The 23,331-nt window shown below is 44.2% G+C and overlaps 1 protein-coding gene across 2 annotated transcripts in view; it reads right to left on the bottom strand.

Moving 5' to 3' along the window:
- CHAF1A (chromatin assembly factor 1 subunit A) overlaps positions 1-23,331 on the bottom strand; it is a 693,562-nt gene that overhangs the window by 28,226 nt on the left and 642,005 nt on the right. For both annotated transcript variants that reach the window (XM_073594763.1, XM_073594760.1), the window contains exon 13: positions 19,645-19,747. In XM_073594763.1, the coding sequence (XP_073450864.1) occupies positions 19,645-19,747 (103 nt within the window). The remainder of the gene's footprint in view (positions 1-19,644; positions 19,748-23,331) is intronic.

The raw sequence follows: 23,331 nt of genomic DNA, 5'->3' as shown, positions 1-23,331 counted from the left end.
TCTACTGAGCAAGTTTGGTGAATGCTTGGAGATGGTATTCGTGATGGGCAAGCGCTTGGCGTTGATTATGGGCTGTTATTTCTGCATGCTGCGCAGGATGGCTTGGATCGCATGGGTTACAAACAAGGATGGTTTTGTGAGATCTTGCAAAGCCAGAAGGTGTTCGATGCCGGCTACGTATAGTCAGATGGTGTTGTCTGATAGGGCCAACTGATTGTGGCCACACGAGATGAAAGCTAGTATGTGCTTAGTGTCTGTTGACGTTGCCGCGGAGCAGGATGCCAGGGATTTGCAGAATGTGTTCCAAGCTGTGTGGTAGGCCTTGAGTGTGTTACGGGATAAGGATTAATTAAATAAGCAGGGTCACGCTGTGAGGGTGCTGTTAAAATCCAACGTTGGCAGAGACCAAGGTGGGACAAGAGATGATGTTGGGTCGGCTTTGGGTGTTCTGCTGGGAAATTAAGTTAATGGGACAGTGCGTCCGCTGCGAGGTTGCACTTACCCGGAATGAATGTGCGGTGGACATTGAACTGATGCTGTAGGGATAGTTGTATCAGCCTGCGTAGGCAGGATATAATAATAGGGAGTGACTTGGACCCGCCTTTATTAATGATATTGGCCGTGGCCTGGTTGTCGGTGGCGAAGGCCACAGTTTGTCCGGACCAGATATGACCTCGGACCTGAGCGGCTGCCACCATTGGGTATAGTTCGAACAATGGGGGAGACTGAATAAACCTGGGGATTTAGGAGCATCTCTGGCGGCCATGGTCCTGCAAACCAATGGTGGCCAAAAAATTGCAGCGAGGCCCGTGGAGGCTGCGGCATCTGTAACTACCTGCGGTAAGAGGCCATACCGATGGTATGACCTTGGGCATTTCATTCCCACCAGTAAGGAACTCCTCCCACATAGACAATCCACTACTGCCGCAGTGTGTAAGCTAAGGATTTGGTCGGGGTTCTGTGTCAGAGAGGAAGACCAGGGGGTGTGAAACGAAAGATCGTCCCTGGGGAATGATTCTCATTGTAAGTTTGAGCATCCCTAAGAGGGATTGAGGCTGTTTCTTCGTACACCCCTGTGCCCAGATAAAATCTTGAAGGGCTGACCAGATGCGGGTCAGTTTGTCAAGGGGAAGGCTGGCCTGCATGGAGCGGGTGTCCACGTTGAGTCTTTTAATGCCATGCCAGCACCAGAGGGACGGTTGGATGGGTAGAAGCTTAAAAGCTTCCGAAATATTGGCTTTAGAGAGCCAGGCGCCTGTGACTACTTTGAAAACGGCCTGAATCTCCATGTCTACCGAAGCATATTTTGGGGAGAGTTCCTCTGAAGGAATTAGGGAATTTAACGCGGGATGTGGGAAGAATGAGGCGCAGACAGGTCATACACCAATCGAATGTTATTTGAAAATTTGCCCTTGACAAGCCCGATAGGGCTAACTCTCCAGATCCAGATGTTGAAAAGGGGCTGAGCGAAAGCGTCGATGATGAAGCCTTGGTCAAGTTCAGACTGTGATAGCTGATCTACGGCCTGTTCGTCGGTGGCCGCTGAGCGGAGGTCCCTGCATTTGTGAGTCCTGTGGGGCAGTGTGGTGAGGCCCATATAGAATCCTGCTGAAAAATCTTTGGATAAGGAAGGTGGCTAGTGAGGGAGTGGGGTGTGAGGCGAGGTAACGCCCCAGCCATAGGACGTCTACTCGGCCTAGTCAATAAGATTTATTTTCTGCCAGGTTGTGGGCCGAAATGAGGAGGGAAGCAAGGTTGACGCCCTTGCTGTCCAAAATGTCCTTCCTGATGCTGACTTGGACCAGGTGGGCTGGGAAGATAGTGGAACGCTTCCCTGTTGTACCTGCAGGGGGGGGTGTCAGAACCCGAACTGCACCTGGGTCAGGGATGGCCATGGCCGGGTGCCACTCTAGCTTGGACGTTAGCGACTGTGGTGGACAGCGATGACACCATGGTGTGAGGCTGAAAGATGGCTGAAGATATGGATCACAGAGAGACGCCTGCTGGGTGCTGGGCCCATCTGTCGCTGGCGGAGGGAAGAGGAGCCTTAAGAGCTCGGCCTTCCTGGCCATAGCAGGGAGGGGCACACCCATGCACCTTAGATCCGCTGTACCTTTGAAATGCGTTTATGCGACTGCAAGGGGAACTTTTTTGTGAGGTGAAGATTTAATGAACAATTTGAGACTATGAGTGGACTTTCAAAGGAAAACGGTTTTGAGAACAGTTGGCCTGGAGCTATGTGGTGAGTGGAACTGAGGGGTTTTTGTTAATGACGTGGCTAATCAGACCGTGATCTGGTAATTTTTTTTTTTGGTTGACCGTTGCGTCATTAAGGCAACTGACATCAAACATCAGTGGAGCTACGCCTAGTTAACAGAAGATATGCACGAATGACTCGACACGAAGCGACTGCCGAACCTAAGGAGAATATGACAGACAGCATACAAAGTAATACCTGTAAAAAGACTGAAGTGATGGGTACAGGAAATAAAGGCTAACACGAGTTGAGGTGGGTTAGAGGGTCGCGGATGCGACTGACCTGGAATCGTAGTGAAGGGTATTGTGAAATGACCTAATGAAAAGTTTTGCCATGACAGTGGCACGAATCGGTGTGTCGTGGTTGCGATCAACAAACTGGACATTTCTATATAACAAAACCACAATCCCTTTAAACCCTATGGGACTCTTCACCCCACGGCACTGCAGGCTCGGTGTTTTGAAAAGCCCTGCATGCTGCATTTTTGGTGAAGTTTTCAAAATCACCCAAAAAAGCTGAGTTACACTTACCGGTAACTCCTTTTCCCTCCAGGGCCATGAGACCTAGGTCTCCTTCTACCAGGACAGAAAACATGGTAACCCCCACCAGATAAAAGGGCGTTCCTCCAGGCCCCATTTCAGTATTTCTCAAGAACCGTAGAACGTACCTGCAAAACATATGCATAAGACATAACCGGGTGGGAATTTGGCTGTCCTGGAAGACTCTCAGAAAAGGAGTTACCGGTAAGTCTAACTCAGCTTTTCTCCAAACAACTTCCAGGACAGCCCATGAGACGATGAGCCAGAACTTACCAGTCTAGGGAGGGACAACTGCCTGAATAACCTTATGACCAAAACACCTGCTCCTGAGAAGATATGAGGGCCAGGCGATAATATTTAACGAAGGTTGAAATGCACAAATGGACCATTTGGCAGCCTTGCATATTTGTTCTGGTGATGGGTACAGGAAATAAAGGCTAACAAGAGTTGAGGTAGGTTAGAGGGTCGCGGATGCGACTGACCTGGAATCGTGGTGAAGGGTATTGTGAAACGACCTAATGAAAAGTTTTGCCATGACAGTGGCACGAATCAGTGTGTCGTGGTTGCGATCAACAAACTGGACTGTGGAAGATGAAATAAAGTGGGGTGAAATGACTAGAATGTATTGGTATGGAATGAACTGAGGCAAACTGTTTAGAACGATCGGGTACGAGTCAGTGCGTCGCAGATGCGACTGGATTTGAATTGAAATGATGGGTACGTGAAATGAACCGAGTGAATGATTTGCCATGACAAAGGCATGAATCGGTGTGCCGCGATTGCGACTGACAATGGACTGGACTGTGGCGCGTGGAATGAACTGAGGCAAACTGATTAGAATGAGCGGGTACGAATGGGTGTGTCACAGATGCGACTGGATTTGAATCAGAGTGACGGGTACGTGAAATGAAACGAGTGAAATGATTTGCCATGAAAAAGGCACGAATGGATGTGCCGCATTTTGCGACTAACAACGAACCGGACTACGGAGCATGGTATGAAATGAGATAAGACTAACTGGGACCTGCTGGAAGAATCGGTGCGTCGCGGATGCGACTGGATTTGAATTGGAGTGACACGTACGTGAAATGAAATGGGTGAAATGATTTGCCATGACAGAGGCATGAATGGATGTGTGTCGCAGATGCGACTGGATTCGACTCGGAGTGACAGGTACGTGAAATGAAGTGAGTGAAATGATTTGCCATGACAGAGGCATGAATCGGTGAGCCGTGATTACGACTGACAACGAACCGGCCTGTGGAGCATGCAACGAAATGAGATGAGATGAACTGATTTGAACGAGTGGGTATGAATTGGTGCGTCGCAGACGCAACTGGATTTGAATCGGGACCATGATGACATAACTAAGCAGGAAGAACCGGTGATTCGCTGATGTGACTGGCTGTGGACCGATGGGAAATGTAACTACCAGAATGAAGTGACAGACCGTGTCTACTGCGGCATGAAACGGCAAGGTACGGGAACATACGAATAAATATATAGGAGAACCAGTGCGCAAAAACCACAATGTGAGCAAAAAACTTTGAAACTGACGGTAAAATACCCGATAGAGAGCTGCCAACATAGATAGGTCCACTCAGTTCCCTCAGGATAGAATATTAGATAGAAATATGTGGCGCTACTCCATCAATCAGTAACAAATAAATAATCCGAAATCGCAGCTATAATGAACTGAGATGTAGGATGAAGTTGGCAAAGTGAGCTCCACCTCATATAATCAATGCCAGACAAAATATTTAAAGCCTAGGAATAAGTATCACCATACAGGAGTTAATCAAAGAAAGAATCAGTTCTGCAAAAATAGAAAAGTGAATACCAGCAATTAAAATGCTCAAAATTATATATAAACTGTCTCAGTGCTCGATAAAATAAATATAAATTATATCAGCCACCCCTCATCAAGTGACAATGAATTGTCACTTGATGAGGGGTGGCTGATATAATTTATATTTATTTTATCGAGCACTGAGACAGTTTATATATAATTTTGAGCATTTTAATTGCTGGTATTCACTTTTCTATTTTTGCAGAACTGATTCTTTCTTTGATTAACTCCTGTATGGTGATACTTATTCCTAGGCTTTAAATATTTTGTCTGGCATTGATTATATGAGGTGGAGCTCACTTTGCCAACTTCATCCTACATCTCAGTTCATTATAGCTGCGATTTCGGATTATTTATTTGTTACTGATTGATGGAGTAGCGCCACATATTTCTATCTAATATTCTATCCTGAGGGAACATACGAATGCAACCAAAAGAACGGCTCGGTGCTTGTACTCACGAGACTGAGTCATAAGTTTGTGGTCTGCACGAGGCTGAGACTAAGGCTACGTGTGGAGACTTGACAAATGACTCGCAGGGTTTGGGTGACACGGGATATCTAGCAAATGACGATGCGTGAAATTAAGAAATGACACACAAATCCTACCTGCAACGGTTGAGCAAGACATGACGTACGGAAACCTCGAGCAGAGAACCGAAAGCCTCTGGAAATTTCTGACACGTGACTCACGAACGCCGAACGAGTTGGAAGAGTCGACCTAATGACGTAACGAATCGTATCGTGCACAGGAACCGACAAAGACCACGGATGTGTGGGCTGCTTAAATACCCACTGGGTAAAATTCATAAATTCAGGCCACCATACTGGCATAATATATATATACACACACACACACACACAGTATATAATTGTTTACATATAAATGTTTTCTATTGTACATTGCTTTAGTTTTTTCATAAAAAGTGAACAGCCAGATTTAGGCTGCTTTTACACTGATGCATTTCTAATATGCTAAAAACAAAGCAAAAATGCTTCAGTGTGAAAGCAGCCTAAGACTGGCTCTTTTCTTTTTTATGAAAAAAACACAATCTACAATAGAAAACATTTCTATATAACAAAACCACAATCCCTTTAAACCCTATGGGACTCTTCACACCACGGCACTGCAGGCTCAGTGTTTTGAAAAGCCCTGCATGCTGCATTTTTTATGAAGTTTTTAAAATCACCCAAAAAAGCTGAGTTACACTTACCGGTAACTCCTTTTCCCTTCAGGGCAGCCCATGAGACCTAGGTCTCCTTTTACCAGGACAGGAAACACGTTAACCCCCACTGGATAAAAGGGCGGTCCTCCAGGCCACATTTCAGTATTTCTCAAGAACTGTAGAATGTACCTGCAAAACATATGCATAATACATAAGACATAACCGGGTGGGAATTTGGCTGTCCTGGAAGACTCTTAGAAAAGGAGTTACCGGTAAGTCTAACTCAGCTTTTCTCCAACCATGTGGCAGCCTTGCATATTTGTTCCGGTGAGGCTCAAGCCCTTTCAGCCCACATATCTCAAACTGTTACAATGTACGTAGTTAGGATTAAGGGGAACACTGCTGTATAGGGTTTTTTTTTTTACATGAAAAAAAACAGGATTACGCTATGTCGGTGTTGCTCTTGTGTTTTATGATATATATGGAGCCCCCTTACCAGTGAAACCTGCTTATGATGACTGACTATTGAAGTGGATGCTGAGTACCTTACCCAATGCCTTTTTAATATTGGCTTCTGGTGAGTTTGACCCCCTTGGGGAGTGTGCATCACGTGTTGGAACATGTTTTCTTCCTGGTGAAAGGTGCACGCCTGGACATCAGTGATTCTACACCTAGAAAAACTTTGTACTGTCATCATCATTACCTTCTACATATAGACTTATATTTGTGTTTCTAGCCACTCACTGTGACACTTTTTTGTGGCTTTTTTAGCGCTGTTTTTAGTATTCTATGATCCAGTTTGGATCGCTGGACTTTTTTACTATTTATGCCATTTTTTCCTTTTTAAACAGCCGCTTGACACTTTTGATATTGCATATTTTATTGTGGGATTTAATCCTCTCAAGTGTTTGTTTATTTTACACTGTATATAGAACCGTAGGATTGATCTGGCGCTCAGTGTGTGTGTTGTAGGCCTCATTTTCACACACCTTCCCTGCATTCAGTAAAGCAGGATGACCGACCCCTGGGATAGTAGCTCCTCCCAAACAGGTAACCGTGACAGGGAGCTTCCATGACCAGTGATACCACATCGGGATACCACAGATAAGGCCAGTCTGAGGCCATCAGGATGAACGAAGCTTCTTTGGCCTCTGTCCCACACAGCAAATGGCCCAACCAGTGCATCCAGAGTATACCTTGTTCTTGCCACGAACCTTCCAGTTGAGGCGGGATGCCAGAAGAGCCGCATTGAACGTCTCCCAGCAAAGACAGCTGCTGGAAGACCTCCGGGTTCAGGGACCACTTCCTCGATCCAGCGTCTGATAGAGGAAATGCCACCTGCCAATTTTTGATGCCAGGAATGTGTACCACAGACAGAGCTAGAACAAACCTTTCCACCCCAAGGCAAAATATGGGATACCTCTAGCGCTGCTGCTGCACCTCTCGTTCCTCACTGATTGACATAAGCCACTGTGGTGCCATTGTTGGAGTGGATCCTGATCGAGAGGCCCCTGAGAACATACGTCCAATGTTACAGGGGCAACTCGGTTGCTCAAAGCTCCAGGACCTTGATCGCAACTCGAGCTTCCTTCAGGGTCCAGTGACCTTTGCTGATTTTGAGCCCAGGACTCCTCCCCAGCCTGACTGGTTGGCAACAGTCATGACCACTGTCCAGAGAATAGGAAGAAAGAACTCCCCAGCCTATAAGGACGGAGACCATATCCACCAGAGAGGCTCATCGACCAGTCCAGATCTTATTGTCCAAGGAAGTGGGAGACATGTTCCATTTGGACAAGATTTCCTTCTGCAGAGCTGCAATATGAAACTGGGCATACGGGTCCAGTTCGAAGGTAGCCACCATCAGAGCTAGAACCTGCATGCAAAACCGCATGAGGGCCTCTTGCGGGACAAGAGTCGCTGAACTGCAGGCAGGCGCCTCTGGGTCTTGTTGGACAAGAGAAACCCCTTGGCCTGCACTGAATCGAGCTCAGATACTTCAAGTGCTTGGACGGAGTCAATGCAAACTTTCTGAAGTTCAAGATCCAACTGAATTTCTGTAGAGAGTGTGTGGTAACATCTACACTGTCCGTCAGAGCCGAGCGAGCCTCCGAACATAGAAGCACATTGTCCAGGTCCGATCACAGCAATCCCTCGACTCGCAAGTACCGGGACTAAGACCTTGGTAAACACCTGAGAAGCAGCGGCCAGACCAAAAGGGGGGAGGCACCACAAACTGATAATATGCATCCCTGACCCCAAAACAAAAAATGCGGATACCCCTCGCAGATGAGGATGTGCAAGTAAGCGTCCTTGATATCTATGGAGGCTAGGAAATCTCCTTGGTGAAGAGATGCCACCACCGAATGAACGAAATACATGTTAAACTTGTGAACCCGCATGAACGCATTCAAGGCCTTGAGGTCCAGGTTTGGGCGAAGCCCATCCTTCGTGGGAACTGAACAGATTGGAGTAAAATCTTTGGAACTGCACCGGTTTAGGCACTGGGACAATCACTCCTCAAAGGAGTAGGTTCTGCTTAGCCCTGTACAGAGCCTCTAGCCAGTGCACCAGTGAGCAAAAGATTGGAGGGGGAAAAAAAAAATCTGTCCAGGGAAGGAGGAATGAAATTCTATTCTAACCGAAGACAATGATTTTTCAGATCCATTCGTCAGGAATGAGGAAGGTTCATGGGCCCGAAAAATCTACAAAGGTGACCCCCCTCACCATTTTCCTCCAAACCTTAATGCTGAGGAGGATTTATTTGTGGGTTTGGAGGGCTTCTGGGGCCAGGAACGCTTGGAATTACCTGCGGGAGTCTGGGAAGGTTTAGAGTCCTTGGCAGAGGACCAGGAGAACAAAAAAATCTGCCTTTGTGCCGTGAAGGCAGACTCCCAAATGTGGTTCCATCCCTTTACTGGCTTGAGGGAGGAAGGGACCCTTGTCGTCTAGGGTAGCTCTGAAAGAGCAGGTCCTCCAGGGCCTTTTTGGAAGTCTGGTCTACTGACCAGACTTCCAAAAAGCACAACACTTGCCAAAGCACCACCGCTGAAATGGAGGAAAGTGGAGCTGTGATTACAAATGTACTTTAATCCCTGGACCAACTGGTCCGCCAGCTCCACATTTGCCTGGAGCACATGACCAGAATCCTTAAAGGAGGGGGATTCCTCTAACGGGATGGCAGTGGCCTTGTTCAGTCTAGAAATGGGGGGATCCACAAAAGAGGTAGAGGCCCACTTGTCCAGAAGGGCCTCCCCAAAGGGGCAACATACTGCGAACCGTTTGGTAAATCCCTGAATCCGCCCCACACCATCAGATCTCCAAGGGTAGCTACACAAAAATGGGGATCGAGAACCTTCCCAACGGGCTCCCATAGAACATATAGGGAAAAAGTTACTGACAAAATGGCCAACCTGCCTGCCTCCAAAAGGATGGCTGCTGGAATCACCATCAAAATGACTGCTTCGGCTCCAAAAACATGGCTGCCTGCCATCCAGAGCCACATGATGGTCGCAACAGTGTCACCCAAACCCTGGGGTGTGCAGATGGCCAAACCGGTATGTGGGGCGCAGGCTCAGGTGGAGGAGGCAGGATATCCATCCTGCCTCCTCCACCTGAGCCTGCGCCCCACATACCGGAGGACATGGGGAGTGGGGACCCTGCAGGACCACAGGGAGTACCTACGCCCCAATGTAACATCCGGTGAAGGAATGGGGGGGGGGGGGGGAGCCTTCTTCTTACCAGTCCAGTGGAGCCTGTGTGTAAAACTCCCTCGACAGATGTTTCCCTCCCCTGAAGTGGTGGTTGTTGGCCAGGGTAACACTTGAAAGTTTGCAGGCTCCCGGTTATATGTATTCCTGTGAGACGTTTAACTCGGCAGCCACCCCAGTCCAGGATGGGGCTGTCGCAGCTAAAAAGTCTATGTGCGCTTGTTCGTTAATAACAGCATTCTGCTGGAAAAATCCAGAAAAATAAATAAAAGAAAGCTTATGGAAACACAGGTCCCAACTGGGAACCAGGTCCTTAATCCTGAACACTAGGAAGAATAAATGACCTGCCGATAGCAGAGAAGGGGTTTTATACCTTGAGAAGTTTGCCCATAGGAGATGCGGAGTTTTAGGCGCGGAGTATTTTTCTGCCTAATGTCCTACCCTGTTTGGTCAAGAACAAAAAAGCTGTGTCCATCAATAAATGTAAGATAGTGGCGGGAAAGCATAGATCATGGAGAATTCAACTCAAAAAGCCACTAGGGATACACCAATCATAGAAAATGCTGGCATCATGAAAGAATGCCAAACAGAGGAATTATTGCTTATACAGTAGTGATCAATGTAATAAGCCATCAGGAGTAGCAAAAAAATCAAATAAAAAGCCAGATCATCCAGCATCATTGCCAAGCTATACTGATTAAGATACACATACCAATTCTCTAGCGCGTGTCCAGTTGAGTACAGGTTTTTAAAATGTTTTTGAAATATAAATTTATATATACACATTATATATACATATATACACACACACTATCTCACAGAAGTGAGTAAACCCCTCACATTTTTGTAAATATATTATATCTTTTCACGTGACAACACTGAAGAAATTACACTTTGCTACAAAGAAAAGTAGTGAGTGTGCAGCTTGCATAACAGTGTAAATTTGCTGTCCACTCAAAATAACTCAACGCACAGCCATTTATGTCTAAACCGCTAGCAACAAAAGTGAGTACACCCCTAAGTGAAAATGTCCAAATTGGGTCCAAAGTGTCAATATTTTGTGTGACCACCATTATTTTCCAGCACTGCCTTAACCCTCTTAGGCATGGAGTTCACCAGAGATTCACAGGTTGCCACTGGAGTCATCTTCCATTCCTCCATGCCAACATCACTGAGCTGGTAGATGTTAGACCTTGTGCTCCTCCAGCTTTCATTTGAGGATGCCCCCCGTATGCTCAATAGGGTTTAGGTCTGGAGACATGCTTGGCCAGTCCTTCACCTTTACCCTTCTATCTTATAGACCCCACATCTCTCCATAAAGAGGACCTGTCACGCACTATTCCTATTACAAGGGATTCCTATTCCTTGTAATAGATATAAAAATGATCAAAAAATAAAGAGAAAGCGTAAAAATAAAAAAATAAAAAGTAAAATAAAGAATTTTTTTTTTTTAAAGCACCCCTATCCCCGCGCACAGAAGCGAACGCATACGCAAGTCGCGCCCACATATGTAAACGGTGCGAAAAATAACAAAGTGTAACAAATAATTCTGCGCTGCCCAAAGAGGGGAGCAGCTAACACGGCTAGTAGGATATGTGCACTAATAAGAAAACAAAAAAGTGTAGCGCTATTATGAAAAGTGAAATATCCACATCATATGTACAATGAGGACCAGTGCATCATCAAACTTCCAATAAAAAAAAAAAAAAAAAAACACATTAAAATTGAGTAGTATGAGTCCCATATATATGAACAACTTCATATGTAGATCATGACAGTGTGCACGTAAAATCTTGAAGTGAAAAAAACACCACCAACAATAGGGAGGCTTACTGGAACGTTTGAACCCAAAGGAACGTACGTTCGATGGGTCAAACACGCTTGTGTTGTAAAACAGCCAATGGAATTCTAGTTGTGAGGAAGACCTGCGATAATCCATAAACCGGTATATCCCTCAGAAGTGATGCCCCAAATGCATAACTGTTGGGTTAAATGGAAAGGAACAAAGAAGGCCACATAGTGTAATTCCGTATAAAAATGTACCAAATGTATTAAAAAGAAAAAGTCACATTTGAAGGGATAAAACAGTGCTGTATGAATAAAATGGCGGCAGTGGAGTCCTACCCGATGCGTTTCGTCTCCTTGGACATCGTCTGGGGGTCCCCCCACTGCAGCCAACAAGGTTTCTATAGGCAATGTGACCTCCAAGTTAAGAGTCAAGACCCCAGTGTGCTCGGCATGTAAACAGTGTTACTTCCGGTAACTTGGCAAGATGGCCGCTCCTCGTGCGTTCCACGCCTCGCTATGGGGCCTGTAGAGTGCCTCTAGTAAAAAGTGCATTCCATCAGCATATCGGTCATGTATGTTTCTGAATATCGTCACAACATTAAGTGTCCGAACTGTAAGAAAACGTTACGAGCAAAGATAATAAATAAACCAACAAGTAAAGGACACAGGAGCCACTCTTCGTTTGTTGGAAGGTCTTGGCCTACAGGGTGACTATATTATTGCCACGGCTGATGTGGCTTCCCTTTATACTTGCATACCGCAAGAAAAGGGTATTGAAGCTGTCCAATATTTCCTGGAAAAAGAACCTAGCATTGCTCCTTTCCAACGTTCCTTTATTATTGAATTGTTAGAATTTGCTACTAAGCATAGTTATTTTTGGTTTAACCAACAATATTTTCTTCAGTTACGTGGTGTGACTATGGGCCCTAAATTTGGCACTAGCCTCGCCAATTTATTTATGGCCAAGTGGGAGGAGGATGTCATCTATGCCCATGAGATCCCTTTCCTTGTCTTGTGGGCACGATATATTGACGACATCCTCCTCCTATGGAATGGCAGTGCTAAATCATTGGAATTGTTCTTTCAACATCTGAACAACAATGACAGAGACATATCTTTGTCTTACGTCGCTAGTAATGACAAGATCAATTTCTTGGACTTAGAAATTAAAATCAACAAATGGACATTTCGAGTTTCAGACACACTTTAAACCAACAGATCGTAATGGCTTCATCCCAATGGATAGTTGCCATCATCGATCATGGCTAGACTCTGTTCCGCAGAGCCAATTTCTCAGATTACGTAGAAATTGCTCTGATATTACCACCTTCAAAGCACAGTCCAATATACTAAGAACCAGGTTTTTGGATACAACCCCCATGTGGTTGATCGAGAATTCCAACATGCTCTCGAAACAATTAGGGAATCTTTATTAGAAGTGAAACCTACAGTAGAGCAGGAGGACACTTTCAAGTGGTCATTGCTCATCTCATTCTCCATTCAACATAAACAGGTTAAAGCCATCCTCTCAAAAACATTGGGGCATTCTTAAGAATGATTGGATTCTTAACACTGTTCTGCCTGATCAAGCCAAAGTAATATTCAGAGGAGCTCCTACCTTACAAAGTAAAATAGCTCCAAACAATATCAATTCCCCTACACGTCTGCCTCTCTTTCATGAGATGGATGGTTTCTTCTCATGCAGAAAATGCATTGTATGTCAACACAATTCTGGGATAGGACGAAAAACGGTTGATTTTACATCCTTTGTTACGCATAAACATTATTCCATCAAACAGTTCTGCACTTGCACTACCAGCCATATTGTTTATTTGATCACCTGCCATTGCGGGAAACAATATGTGGGCCGTACCATCCGTTCCTTCTCAGTCAGAGTCGCAGAACACATTGCCCTGATTAAAAGTGGTGATACCAAACATACTGACACTACAAACTGCACCATAATCACATGATAAAAGGAACGCAGTTTGTAGTTATTGACAGATATGTTCCCCCTTGGAGAGGTAGTGCCATGACCAGAGGTGTCTGCCGTTTAGAGACCTTCTGGATACATGAGCTCCAATCATACTCTCCGTTTGGCATGAATGTTAAATTTGACATTAATTCCTTCATCAATAAGGCCTAATGTCTATATTCAGTCATGTCAATTTTTCATTTCTACATATGTTCCCTCTCTTTATATCTCCATGCACTAGTTTAGCCTTTATTTTTCCTTAATTCATTTTTTGTGATTTTTCTTTATTTATATATTGTGGTTGTCTGTATATGACCTCCTTATAAGAGTCCATTCCACATGTGGATAATATGGTCCATAATCCATTGTTTTTTGTCCTCTAGTAACACATTCATTTCTTTAGACTCATGTCACATATGTGTTTTATTACACAGATATGTTTGTGTTCTATACAATTCTCCCTTCTTGCAGGACAACACACTGATTTTTCACTAAATTCAAATTTTAGTTTTATTTTTTAATCATATACCATTTTTTATATTTGACTATCATACACTCATTTAATTAATCTTTTTTATATACTATTTTTTTTTGACGATCCTTTTTGTTTAGAGGACGTGTTTTTATTTTGCCATCTAGTGCTTCTTTGCTATGAGCAGCGACTTCCTGGTTTGTGAACGCCAGCTCTATACGTCATTGCGCCGTACGACGTCATCACGGCACCTTGGAGCACACGTCTTGGAACGCAAGCCATTGATGCTGGTTGGACGCATTACATCACTTCCTCCTGACTTATTTATGCTATTGCACAATCACGCCTGTGAACAACACTTTCTTCCTACTATTCACTTCACTTGTTGGTTTATTTATTATCTTTGCTCGTAACGCTTTCTTACAGTTCGGACACTTAATGTTGTGACGATATTCAGTAACATACATGACCGATATGCTGATGGAACGCACGTTTCACTAGAGGCATTTCCGGGTTAACACTCTACAGGCCCCATAGCGAGGCGTGCAACGCACGCGAAATGGCCATCTTGCCAAGTTACCGGAAGTAACACTGTTTACATGACGAGCACACTGGGGTCTTGACTCTTAACTTGAAGGTCACATTGTCTATATAAACCTTGTTGGCTGCAGTGGGGGGACCTCCCAGACGATGTCCAAGGAGACAAAACGCATCCGGTAGGACTCCACTGCCACCATTGTATTCATACAGCGCTGTTTTATCCACTCAAATGTGAGTTTATTTCTTTTTAATAAATTTGGTACGTTTATACGGAATTACACTATGTGGCCTTCTTTGTTCCTTTCCATTTAACCCAACCGTTATGCATTTGGGGCATCACTTCTGAGGGATATACCGGTTTATGGATTATCGCAGGTCTTCCTCGCAACTCCCATAGAATTCCATTGGCTGTTTTACAACACAAGCGTGTTTGACCCATCGAACGTTCCTTTGGGTTCAAACGTTCCGGTAAGCCTCCCTATTGTTGGTGGTGGTGTTTTTTTCACTTCAAGATTTTACGTGCACATTGTCATGATCTACATATGAAGTTGTTCGTATATAAGGGACTCATACTACTCAATTTTAATGTTTTTTTTATTGGAAGTTTGATGATGCACTGGTCCTCATTGTACATATGATGCGGATATTTCACTTTTCATAATAGCGCTACACTTTTTTGTTTTCTTATTGGTGTTCAAACACATGTGAGGTATCGCCGCGTGCGTTAGAGCAAGAGCAACACTTCTAGCTCAAGACCTCCTTTGTAACTCTAAACTGGTAACCCATAAAAAGGTTTAAAGCGTTGCCTATGGAGATTTTTAAGTACCAAAGTTTGGTGCCATTCCACGAGTGTGCGCAATTTTAAAGCGTTACATGTTAGGTAATAAAAACTGAAGGTATACAGGTTCAAAAAACGTCGCCCCAGACCTGTATTTCCACCTCTGCGCTATAATTCAAATGTCAGAACCCTATCGGAGCTGCCACTTTATAAAAAAGTATATAAAGACTGAATTCACAAAAGGAAAATTGAAGATGAATAGTGGCGCTGATCCCCAGGTGGTGGGGAAATGTAGAACACTCCTATACAGCCAGTTAACTGGATATGGATGTGTACTAGATGATACACTCTAATGAATCAATTACTACTAAATGAGGAAAATAAAATATTTTTGCCCAAAATTAAATTATATATCTGAGCTAGTGAACTGCAAAAAGAATTAATGTATATATACAAATCACCCTGAGAAAGTGGTAACAGATATATATCTGTTATATATCCCAAAAAACTCTATGAATACTGAAAAGAAAAATACAGCAACCAAAAAATGTGTACTGAATAGTCCCAATAAATCGTGAAATAAAAAATGAAGAAAGTCCAAAAGAAAAGTCCAACAGAAGTGAAGGTGACTCCAAAAACTGCTCAGCTGCGTCTCAAACCATCCACCACACCTATAAAGATGGGTATAAAGATGATGCTTTGAATAACATCATCAAGGTAGCTAATATCCCTAGGGATGAATGTTTGAAAGAGAGAGATTGTATGACATCAACTAATCAACATCAGTTTGGATTCATCTCAGATTTCCATCACCAGTACAGGGATGTGGAGATGATCTTTAAGAGACATTGGCACATTTTGTGTAGGGATAGACATCTGGGGGTTTGACTCAAATCACTAATGCGGATGATGAAACGTTTAGAATCAGAGAATTTATCACGTGCAATTCCTCTCATGTAGCCTATCTTTTATGGTGCCCGTGCAGTTTATTTTATGAATTGCAGAGCATCTAGCCAACATCCAAAAAGGTTCCAATACCACAGTGGGTCTCTCCATTTCAAGGAGAAACACAATCAGGACCCAAGCCTCTTACAATTCTGTGGTTTGGATGTAGTATATCAGTCCTGGAGAGGATCCAATCGGGTTAGGGATCTCTCTCAGAGAGAAACCCGATGGATCTTTCTCCTGAAATGTTTATTTCCTAGAGGTATGAACATCGAACTTGACTTGAACTGCTTTATTAATAACTGCTAGCAATATCAGACACATAGGTTTAGTTTATAAGTATAGGGGGTTATAGAATGGATTTATCCTATCGTGTGGTCACACACACACACAAAAAGAATCTCTTTTCACAATGTTTTGGCACATATTTTTTGGAATAATTTTTTTTGGAAAAATAATTTTTTGGAATTCTTGTCATAGTTTTCACATATATATATATATTTAATATGTCTAATCACGGAATTATGATTCTTTGATGGTCACTTTTTACTAGAGTCTATGACATAATATAGTATAATCGAGAGATTTATATGATGTAATTTGGGTGTTTGCAGTATATATATATATATATATATATATATATATATATATATATATATATGATTTTTGCATTAGTAATCATATTTAAATAGTAATTAATGTGGTAAAATTTAATTTATTTCTGATGTTGATTAGCAGTAGTTTATTATCGCTAATTAAATACTGCTGAGAACCATTTGGGAAGTAAAGAATCCCTCAATATGATGGATAGTATCTTAATGTAAAGGGGAGGAATATTGTTAGCTGATTGCCACGGGATTTACCTTTGAAAACATTGATTGAAATGCATTTAGTATTGAATTTTAATCTAGAATGATGAGAAGGGCTATACTTTGTATATACAGAGACACAGGAAGTGTGTGAACACAGAGTGATCTGTACCCGCCCACTCTAATTCTGATTTGCTTAAATATCTGATTGATCCGCCGGTTAGCCAACCCCATGATTAAGTCCCTGTGACGAAACATGTCGGGGCGTGGCTACACGGCGATTCTACACAAGTGCTAAAGGAAGGAGTGAAGGGGGACGGAGCGGAGGACCAAGTGGAGGGACAAGTGCTGCGGACGGGTGAGACGAACGTGAGCGCACACACTTCCTGGGTCCGCCGTGGCCGCCTGTTGTATTTTCAATTGCCATCGCATGCTTTGCCGTGAGATATTCCTGTATGCTGTGAAGTGATTTGCTTACTGGTTTTATTTTCAAATGTGAGTTCATTGAAGTTGGTTTTATGTGTGATTAAACTTTTTAAACTGTATTACACTATTGGAGCTTTTTTTATTTATATGTCACACCAACATAAGGAAATCGTTTGATCTGTGGAGCAGTGGATGTGTATGCTCGCATGCTGACCCCCATGATAGTGGGTTAGAGGCTCTGTCAGGCCAAACACGAGAGTGAGAGGCCTTAATAGCTGGTGAGTTTGAATTTCAGAAGGGAGTGGAATCATGTCACAGAGGTGTGGTGGATGGTTTGAGATGCAGCTGAGCAGTTTTTGGAGTCACCTTCACTTCTGTTGGACTTTTCTTTTGGACTTTCATTTTTTGTTTCACGATTTATTGGGACTATTCAGTACACATTTTTTGGTTGCTGTATTTTTCTTTTCAGTATTCATAGAGTTTTTTTGGGATATATATATATATCTGTTACCACTTTCACAGGGTGATTTGTATATATACATTAATTAATTCTTTTTGCAGTTCACTAGCTCAGATATATAATTTAATTTTGGGCAATAATATTTTATTTTCCTCATTTAGTAGTAATTGATTCATTAGAGTGTATCATCTAGTACACATCCATATCCAGTTCACTGGCTGTATAGGAGTGTTCTACATTTCCCCACCACCTGGGGATCAGCGCCACTAGTCATCTTCAATTTTCCTTTGGTGAATTCAGTCTTTATTTAGTTACATGTTAGGTGTCTAAGGGCGGGTTGCAACACAGATAAAACCCGCCCTTCAATACAGCCACAATCCGCCCTGCAACAGCGAGGCATAATGTAACAACTCTCTGCTCTGTGAATAGCTTTTAATAATGTCCCTGACATTCTCTCTCCCAAACAATGCCTCCTGTGATGTGCGCATGCACCATGGTCACGTCACTCCAGCTGATCGGAAAATCTGCTGGAGTGCGGCTCCGTCCTCAGCATGCGCGGGCACTTTTGGACGGAGGGCACATATCGATAGAACACTGGCACTTCGTTCTAAGGTAAGTGTTTCATAATGAGCTAGTATGCGGTGCAGAGAAGACAGCTTTCCCACAGCCAGTTACCCTTCCTTGACAATGAACAGTGTTTTTTGTTCAAAACATGCTGGATTAGATCACTGGTGATGTCACCAATGGCAGGGCAGCATTGCTCTAAGGTTGCATATGCTGCAATATCCACCAGAGCTCTATAACAGGACTCAGAGGGAGCGCTCCTCCCCTCCCGATTTCCACACACTTGACAATAGCTGCAGTGGTTGAAAGTTCAACTAAACATGTGATAGTACTCACCCCCAAAGGGGTTTCTGGATTTGCCCAAGTTCTTTCCTATTCAATGCAGAAGCAGCCAGGCACACACACAGCAAACAGTTCTCTGACTTCAGCCCAGAAATCAGTCACTCTGATTTTTTTTTAGGTTTATTGCTGTAGAACTTGAACAGAAGGAGAACAATGGGGAGTGGGATACTCAAACGCTTGAGTGCCAATTTACAGGACACTTCTCTGTATGGCAGCAGTGCAGTCACTAAGTTTGCAGCTGAAGACCATGAACAAAAGGGTTTTAGCACAGTTTAAAGTAGAACAGAGCAGCCTAAAACCCTGACAGCTGAGAACCACAATCTTGAACAAGTTCGGGGCCAAGACCGGCCATACATGGTTCTAATCTAGCCTGGTTCAGCCTGGGTACAACCAGCCAGCCAAATTGTGTTGATGGGGGAATCATGCAAATTTCTTTCCTGCAACCATGTATGGCCGGCCTAACTGGAACAGTCATTATACGCAGCTGGAGACCATGGAGACGGCAGCTTAGTGATCAAGCTCTACTCACAGATTTGATCCATAGAGAGAATCGATCCATAATTTGAGGGTTCTGTCCATAGAGCCAAGTAGTCCAGCAGCCAATCCTAGTTGGCTCCTGGGGAAAGCAGCCCCCCTGACTGCTTCACCTTCCTGCGATCGGGAGCTTTCCGAGACAGCCAATCACGACCATAAACCCCACCCCGGCATCTGAAACCTCTTAAAGGGCCGGGAGACACCGGCGCAAAGGGGTTAATGAATGATTTAGATGCCCATACATCTTTAGATTTCTGTACAATTCTATCTGAACTCAGTATATGTATAAAAAAAAATGCATGGTCTATTCTATTGGACCCCGCCCAATGCTTTGGTCAGACCTTTAGAGGATAAACTACTTAAAACATAGTACAGAATATTAAAAGAAGGTGCCTTTGAGCTTGCAAGTAAGCTAATATTTTAGTCAATTAGAAAAATGTTACTTGGAAAGCAAAATACCAGTATCTTTCATATAGGAGAAAATTAAATATCCACCTCTTTTTTGCTGTTCCTCTAGAATCACACAGTCATCATCATTGTCATCATCTTCATCTTCTTCCGTGTCTGCCTGGAAACCATCTGCCTCAGTTAAAGCCATCTAAAATAAAAAACGTTAAATATTAGCAATAGCAATTTTTTTAACAGTATAAAATATTTGCTGCTTATGGATATTCTTTAAAAACTACTAAGGCTTTGTTCACGTGTGGTTGGGGGGGCAATGTGCGATTGAGCTGTGTTTTTGCCAACGGAACCCCCCCCTTCCTTAAGCCGCAATAGGCAACAGATGGAGAAGCTTGTGCCCGTGGCAAAGTTTACCCAACATGTAGCGATCGGCAGGCGGCAAGCTCGCCGAATTCCACAGTCAAGCAAATGGGGAAGCACCGCAAACAGCCCAGCTGCAGAGCATATACACAGTTGCGTGTTGGCAAAAATTGGGTTAAAACAGACATCACATCGCTTCCTCGCCACCTGTCAACAGCCTCCTAAGCACACAATCGGAACGCTTTACTATTACAGTCTTTTCCAAAGTTGCATTGTTACTTAAATGGAGATCACCTGTGATCAAGGATTATAAGTCATTTTAATATTAACACACAGGAAAGGTTCAACGTCAGGTGCATCAGTATTGTGGCATAAGCTACATTCTGAAAACAAGAGAACACTGAAAGCAATTAAGAAATAGAAAATGTATAGTACAGATTTAAATCTGCAAAGAACAGTGCATTCTCCAAAATTGAATAACACGTCCATGGAATAGACTAGTTCTGAATTCTGAAGCAGTAACAAGCCTAAGCAACAGAGGCTGGGGAGATTAGGAATACAGGTGTTACACAGGTGCTTCTCCTCTCTGTAGATGGTAAAGGCTTCTTAACCAAAAGGATAGGTATAGATGCCGCAGCTCAAGGTGGGCCCCACAGAGGTACAATTTAAATTACCCCTTGAACAAATGTAGAGAATTGACAGACTGTTAGAAGAGCCAAGGTCAAAATCTGTCCTTTAATAACGCTGTGGAATAACCTCTGGTCCATTTCCAGGTGAAGAAAATAAAAAGAGACTCAACTGACTGAAAAGAAGAGGATTAAAGCAATTATAAAAAGGTAGAAACAATAAAAATATATATATACACACACACACACATATACATAGACATATACAGTACATATATAGATTAAAAAACCCCAAACATCTCTGTACTTTCCTGCTCTGTGCAACGGAATTGTACAGAGTGGCTGTGAACCTCCTATTCTCTGGTTCCCCACTGGCGCTCCTGGCCCTCCTCCCTCTCAAGTGCCCCCATGGGAAGTCACGTCACACGGGCGGGGCACTCTGACATGCTCGCTCCCGAGCCCCGCTGCTGCGTCTATTGACACAGACAGCAGCGCTCAGCTCTGCCTCCCTCTCCTTTGTCACTGGCTGACAGCACGGTGGGATCAGTTTTTTTTTTTTTGTTTTTTTTTACTTCAGTGCCAGACACCAGTGCAGCCGTCATCAATACCCTGGATTGCAGCCATAGTCAGTACCCCGCTTCAGTCACACCTGCGCAACCATTTGCAGTGTCCCAATTCAGCCCCACCAATTCAACCATCAGCGGTGCCCTGAATCAGCTACACAAGTGCAGCCATCTACGATACCCCGATTGCAGTCACACCAGCACAACCATCTACCGAGTCCTTGATTACAGCCACATCTGTCCCAGTGCCAGTCACACCTGTAAAGTGTCACTAAAGCCAGTGAACACCATGTCCAAAAAAAATGCACACCAGCGAGTAGGCATTTAAAATCCATAGCATGGGGTTGTGGCTACCGCGCTACTAAATGGATGGCTGACCTGCTAGCTCCGCTCCAGCGACGGGAATCCGGACAGTTTGAGGCGTCCCAGACCGACCCCACCAGCACCGGTGCCCTGCTAAAGTGCCGCACTACACCCAGATATGACCCACAAGAGGAAAAACACATTGCACCCGAAGAAACAGATTTCTTCCCTCCTAAAGACCGCAACACTATCCAAGATGGTGCCGCCGGCTGCTCTCCGGTGCCATCAGACAGATCACTCTCTGCCACGCCGAGCCCGGACTCACAACACTCCCCTGATGCCTCCAGTCCACTCCCATGCAGCGAAATCCAGGCCATGCATGTCTGCTGACTCTCACAGCCACAAGGTGAGTGCATGCCAGGGCTCCATGGAAAACACGAGGGAGCTGGCAGACACAATTAACTTTTCCCCCACTGCCAACCAGCCCCTCTGATACAACACTAAAAGACATGCTGGTCTCTCTGCGCAGTTCCCTGCATGCAGACATGAAGCGTATGTGGAACTTTAAAGCTGAAGTGGGAGAGTTAGGAGGCAGAGTAGATCACGTTGAAACAAAGATGGGGGAGTATGCAGCCTCATACAACACGTTAGTCGATGCATCCTCGAGGACAGGTCACGCAGGAATAACGTGAAGCTGCGCGGTATTCCCAAAGCCATCCAACCTGCATAACTTCACCAATATGCCCAAGAATTTATGTCAGCTTTCCTACCATTACCCTCCTCTGAATTGGTCATTGCTAGAATACATCGCTTACCCAAACCATCACATCTCCCGGATAACATATCCGGGGACGTTTTAAATGAGGGTACATTTCTTCCACGTAAAGGACCAATTTATGCTAGCCTTTCGGAAGAACGCACAACCCCCTGAGCAATACTCTACCGTCCAAGTGTTAGCAGATCTTTCACAGTATACTATGCAGAAATGCAATTCATTGATATCCGTGACCAAAGCACTGAGCAACCATAACATTGTATACAGATGGGGCTACACAACGAACCTGACGATCACCCAAGAGGGCAAATCCTCAGTAAGGATGAGCTCCGGCGTGTTCGCACACCCCACGTGCAGAGTCCGCCAGGAAGTCTGCACTGCGCTAATCACAGGCAGTGAGACATTGGCCCGATGCGCGGCTGCAGAGATCGGGAAATGCCTCACTGCCTGTAATTAGCGCAGCGCCGACTTCCTGGCGGGCTCTGCACGTGGGGTGTGCGAACACGCCGGAGCTCATCCTTAGTCCTCAGTGATCTCGAGCTTAGAGGAAGGCCTAGCGCTGCTGCGTTCATGGGATATCCTACCAGAACAAAATTCTGAAGGATCCACCTCCACCTCTAGGTTGGACACCCAGAACGAATGCCAGGTTGTGTCACACAAAAAGAAAACAAATAAATGCAACACCTAACCACCTCGAACGTAACAAGCTACCCAAAACTACAAGATTCCTGATTCACTATGGAGCTTACAGTCCACGAAGTTCCCCTCCTTGAACAATGTGCAGTATATCTGCCACCAGATCCCGGATGGAATCTACCTTTTTAACTTACCAGTTATTTGTTTTTTTACTTTCTTGTTACTATTTTCTCTACTTCCTACTCTACCCCGTCTGAGATGGAAAACAAGTTCACATACGAGAAGACTTATTCTCCACCAGCGCTCACAATCTACCAACTGAGAATCCTGAAGACCAACCCTGGACTTTCTAAGGTACTGTTATTTTTCCCCACATATCAGAAATGACAGTTAGAGTGACTTCCTTTAACCACTTGCTTACTGGGCACTTAAACCCCCCTCCTATCCAGACCAATTTTCAGCTTTCGGCGCTGACGCACTTTGAATGACAATTGCGCGGTCATACAACACTGTACCC

This window comes from Aquarana catesbeiana, linkage group LG01 (assembly GCF_042186555.1).
Source record: "Aquarana catesbeiana isolate 2022-GZ linkage group LG01, ASM4218655v1, whole genome shotgun sequence".
In the NCBI taxonomy this organism is placed as follows: Eukaryota; Metazoa; Chordata; class Amphibia; order Anura; family Ranidae; genus Aquarana; species Aquarana catesbeiana.
Note: the sequence above shows the minus strand (reverse complement) of the source record. Positions and strands in the feature narration are given on the sequence as shown.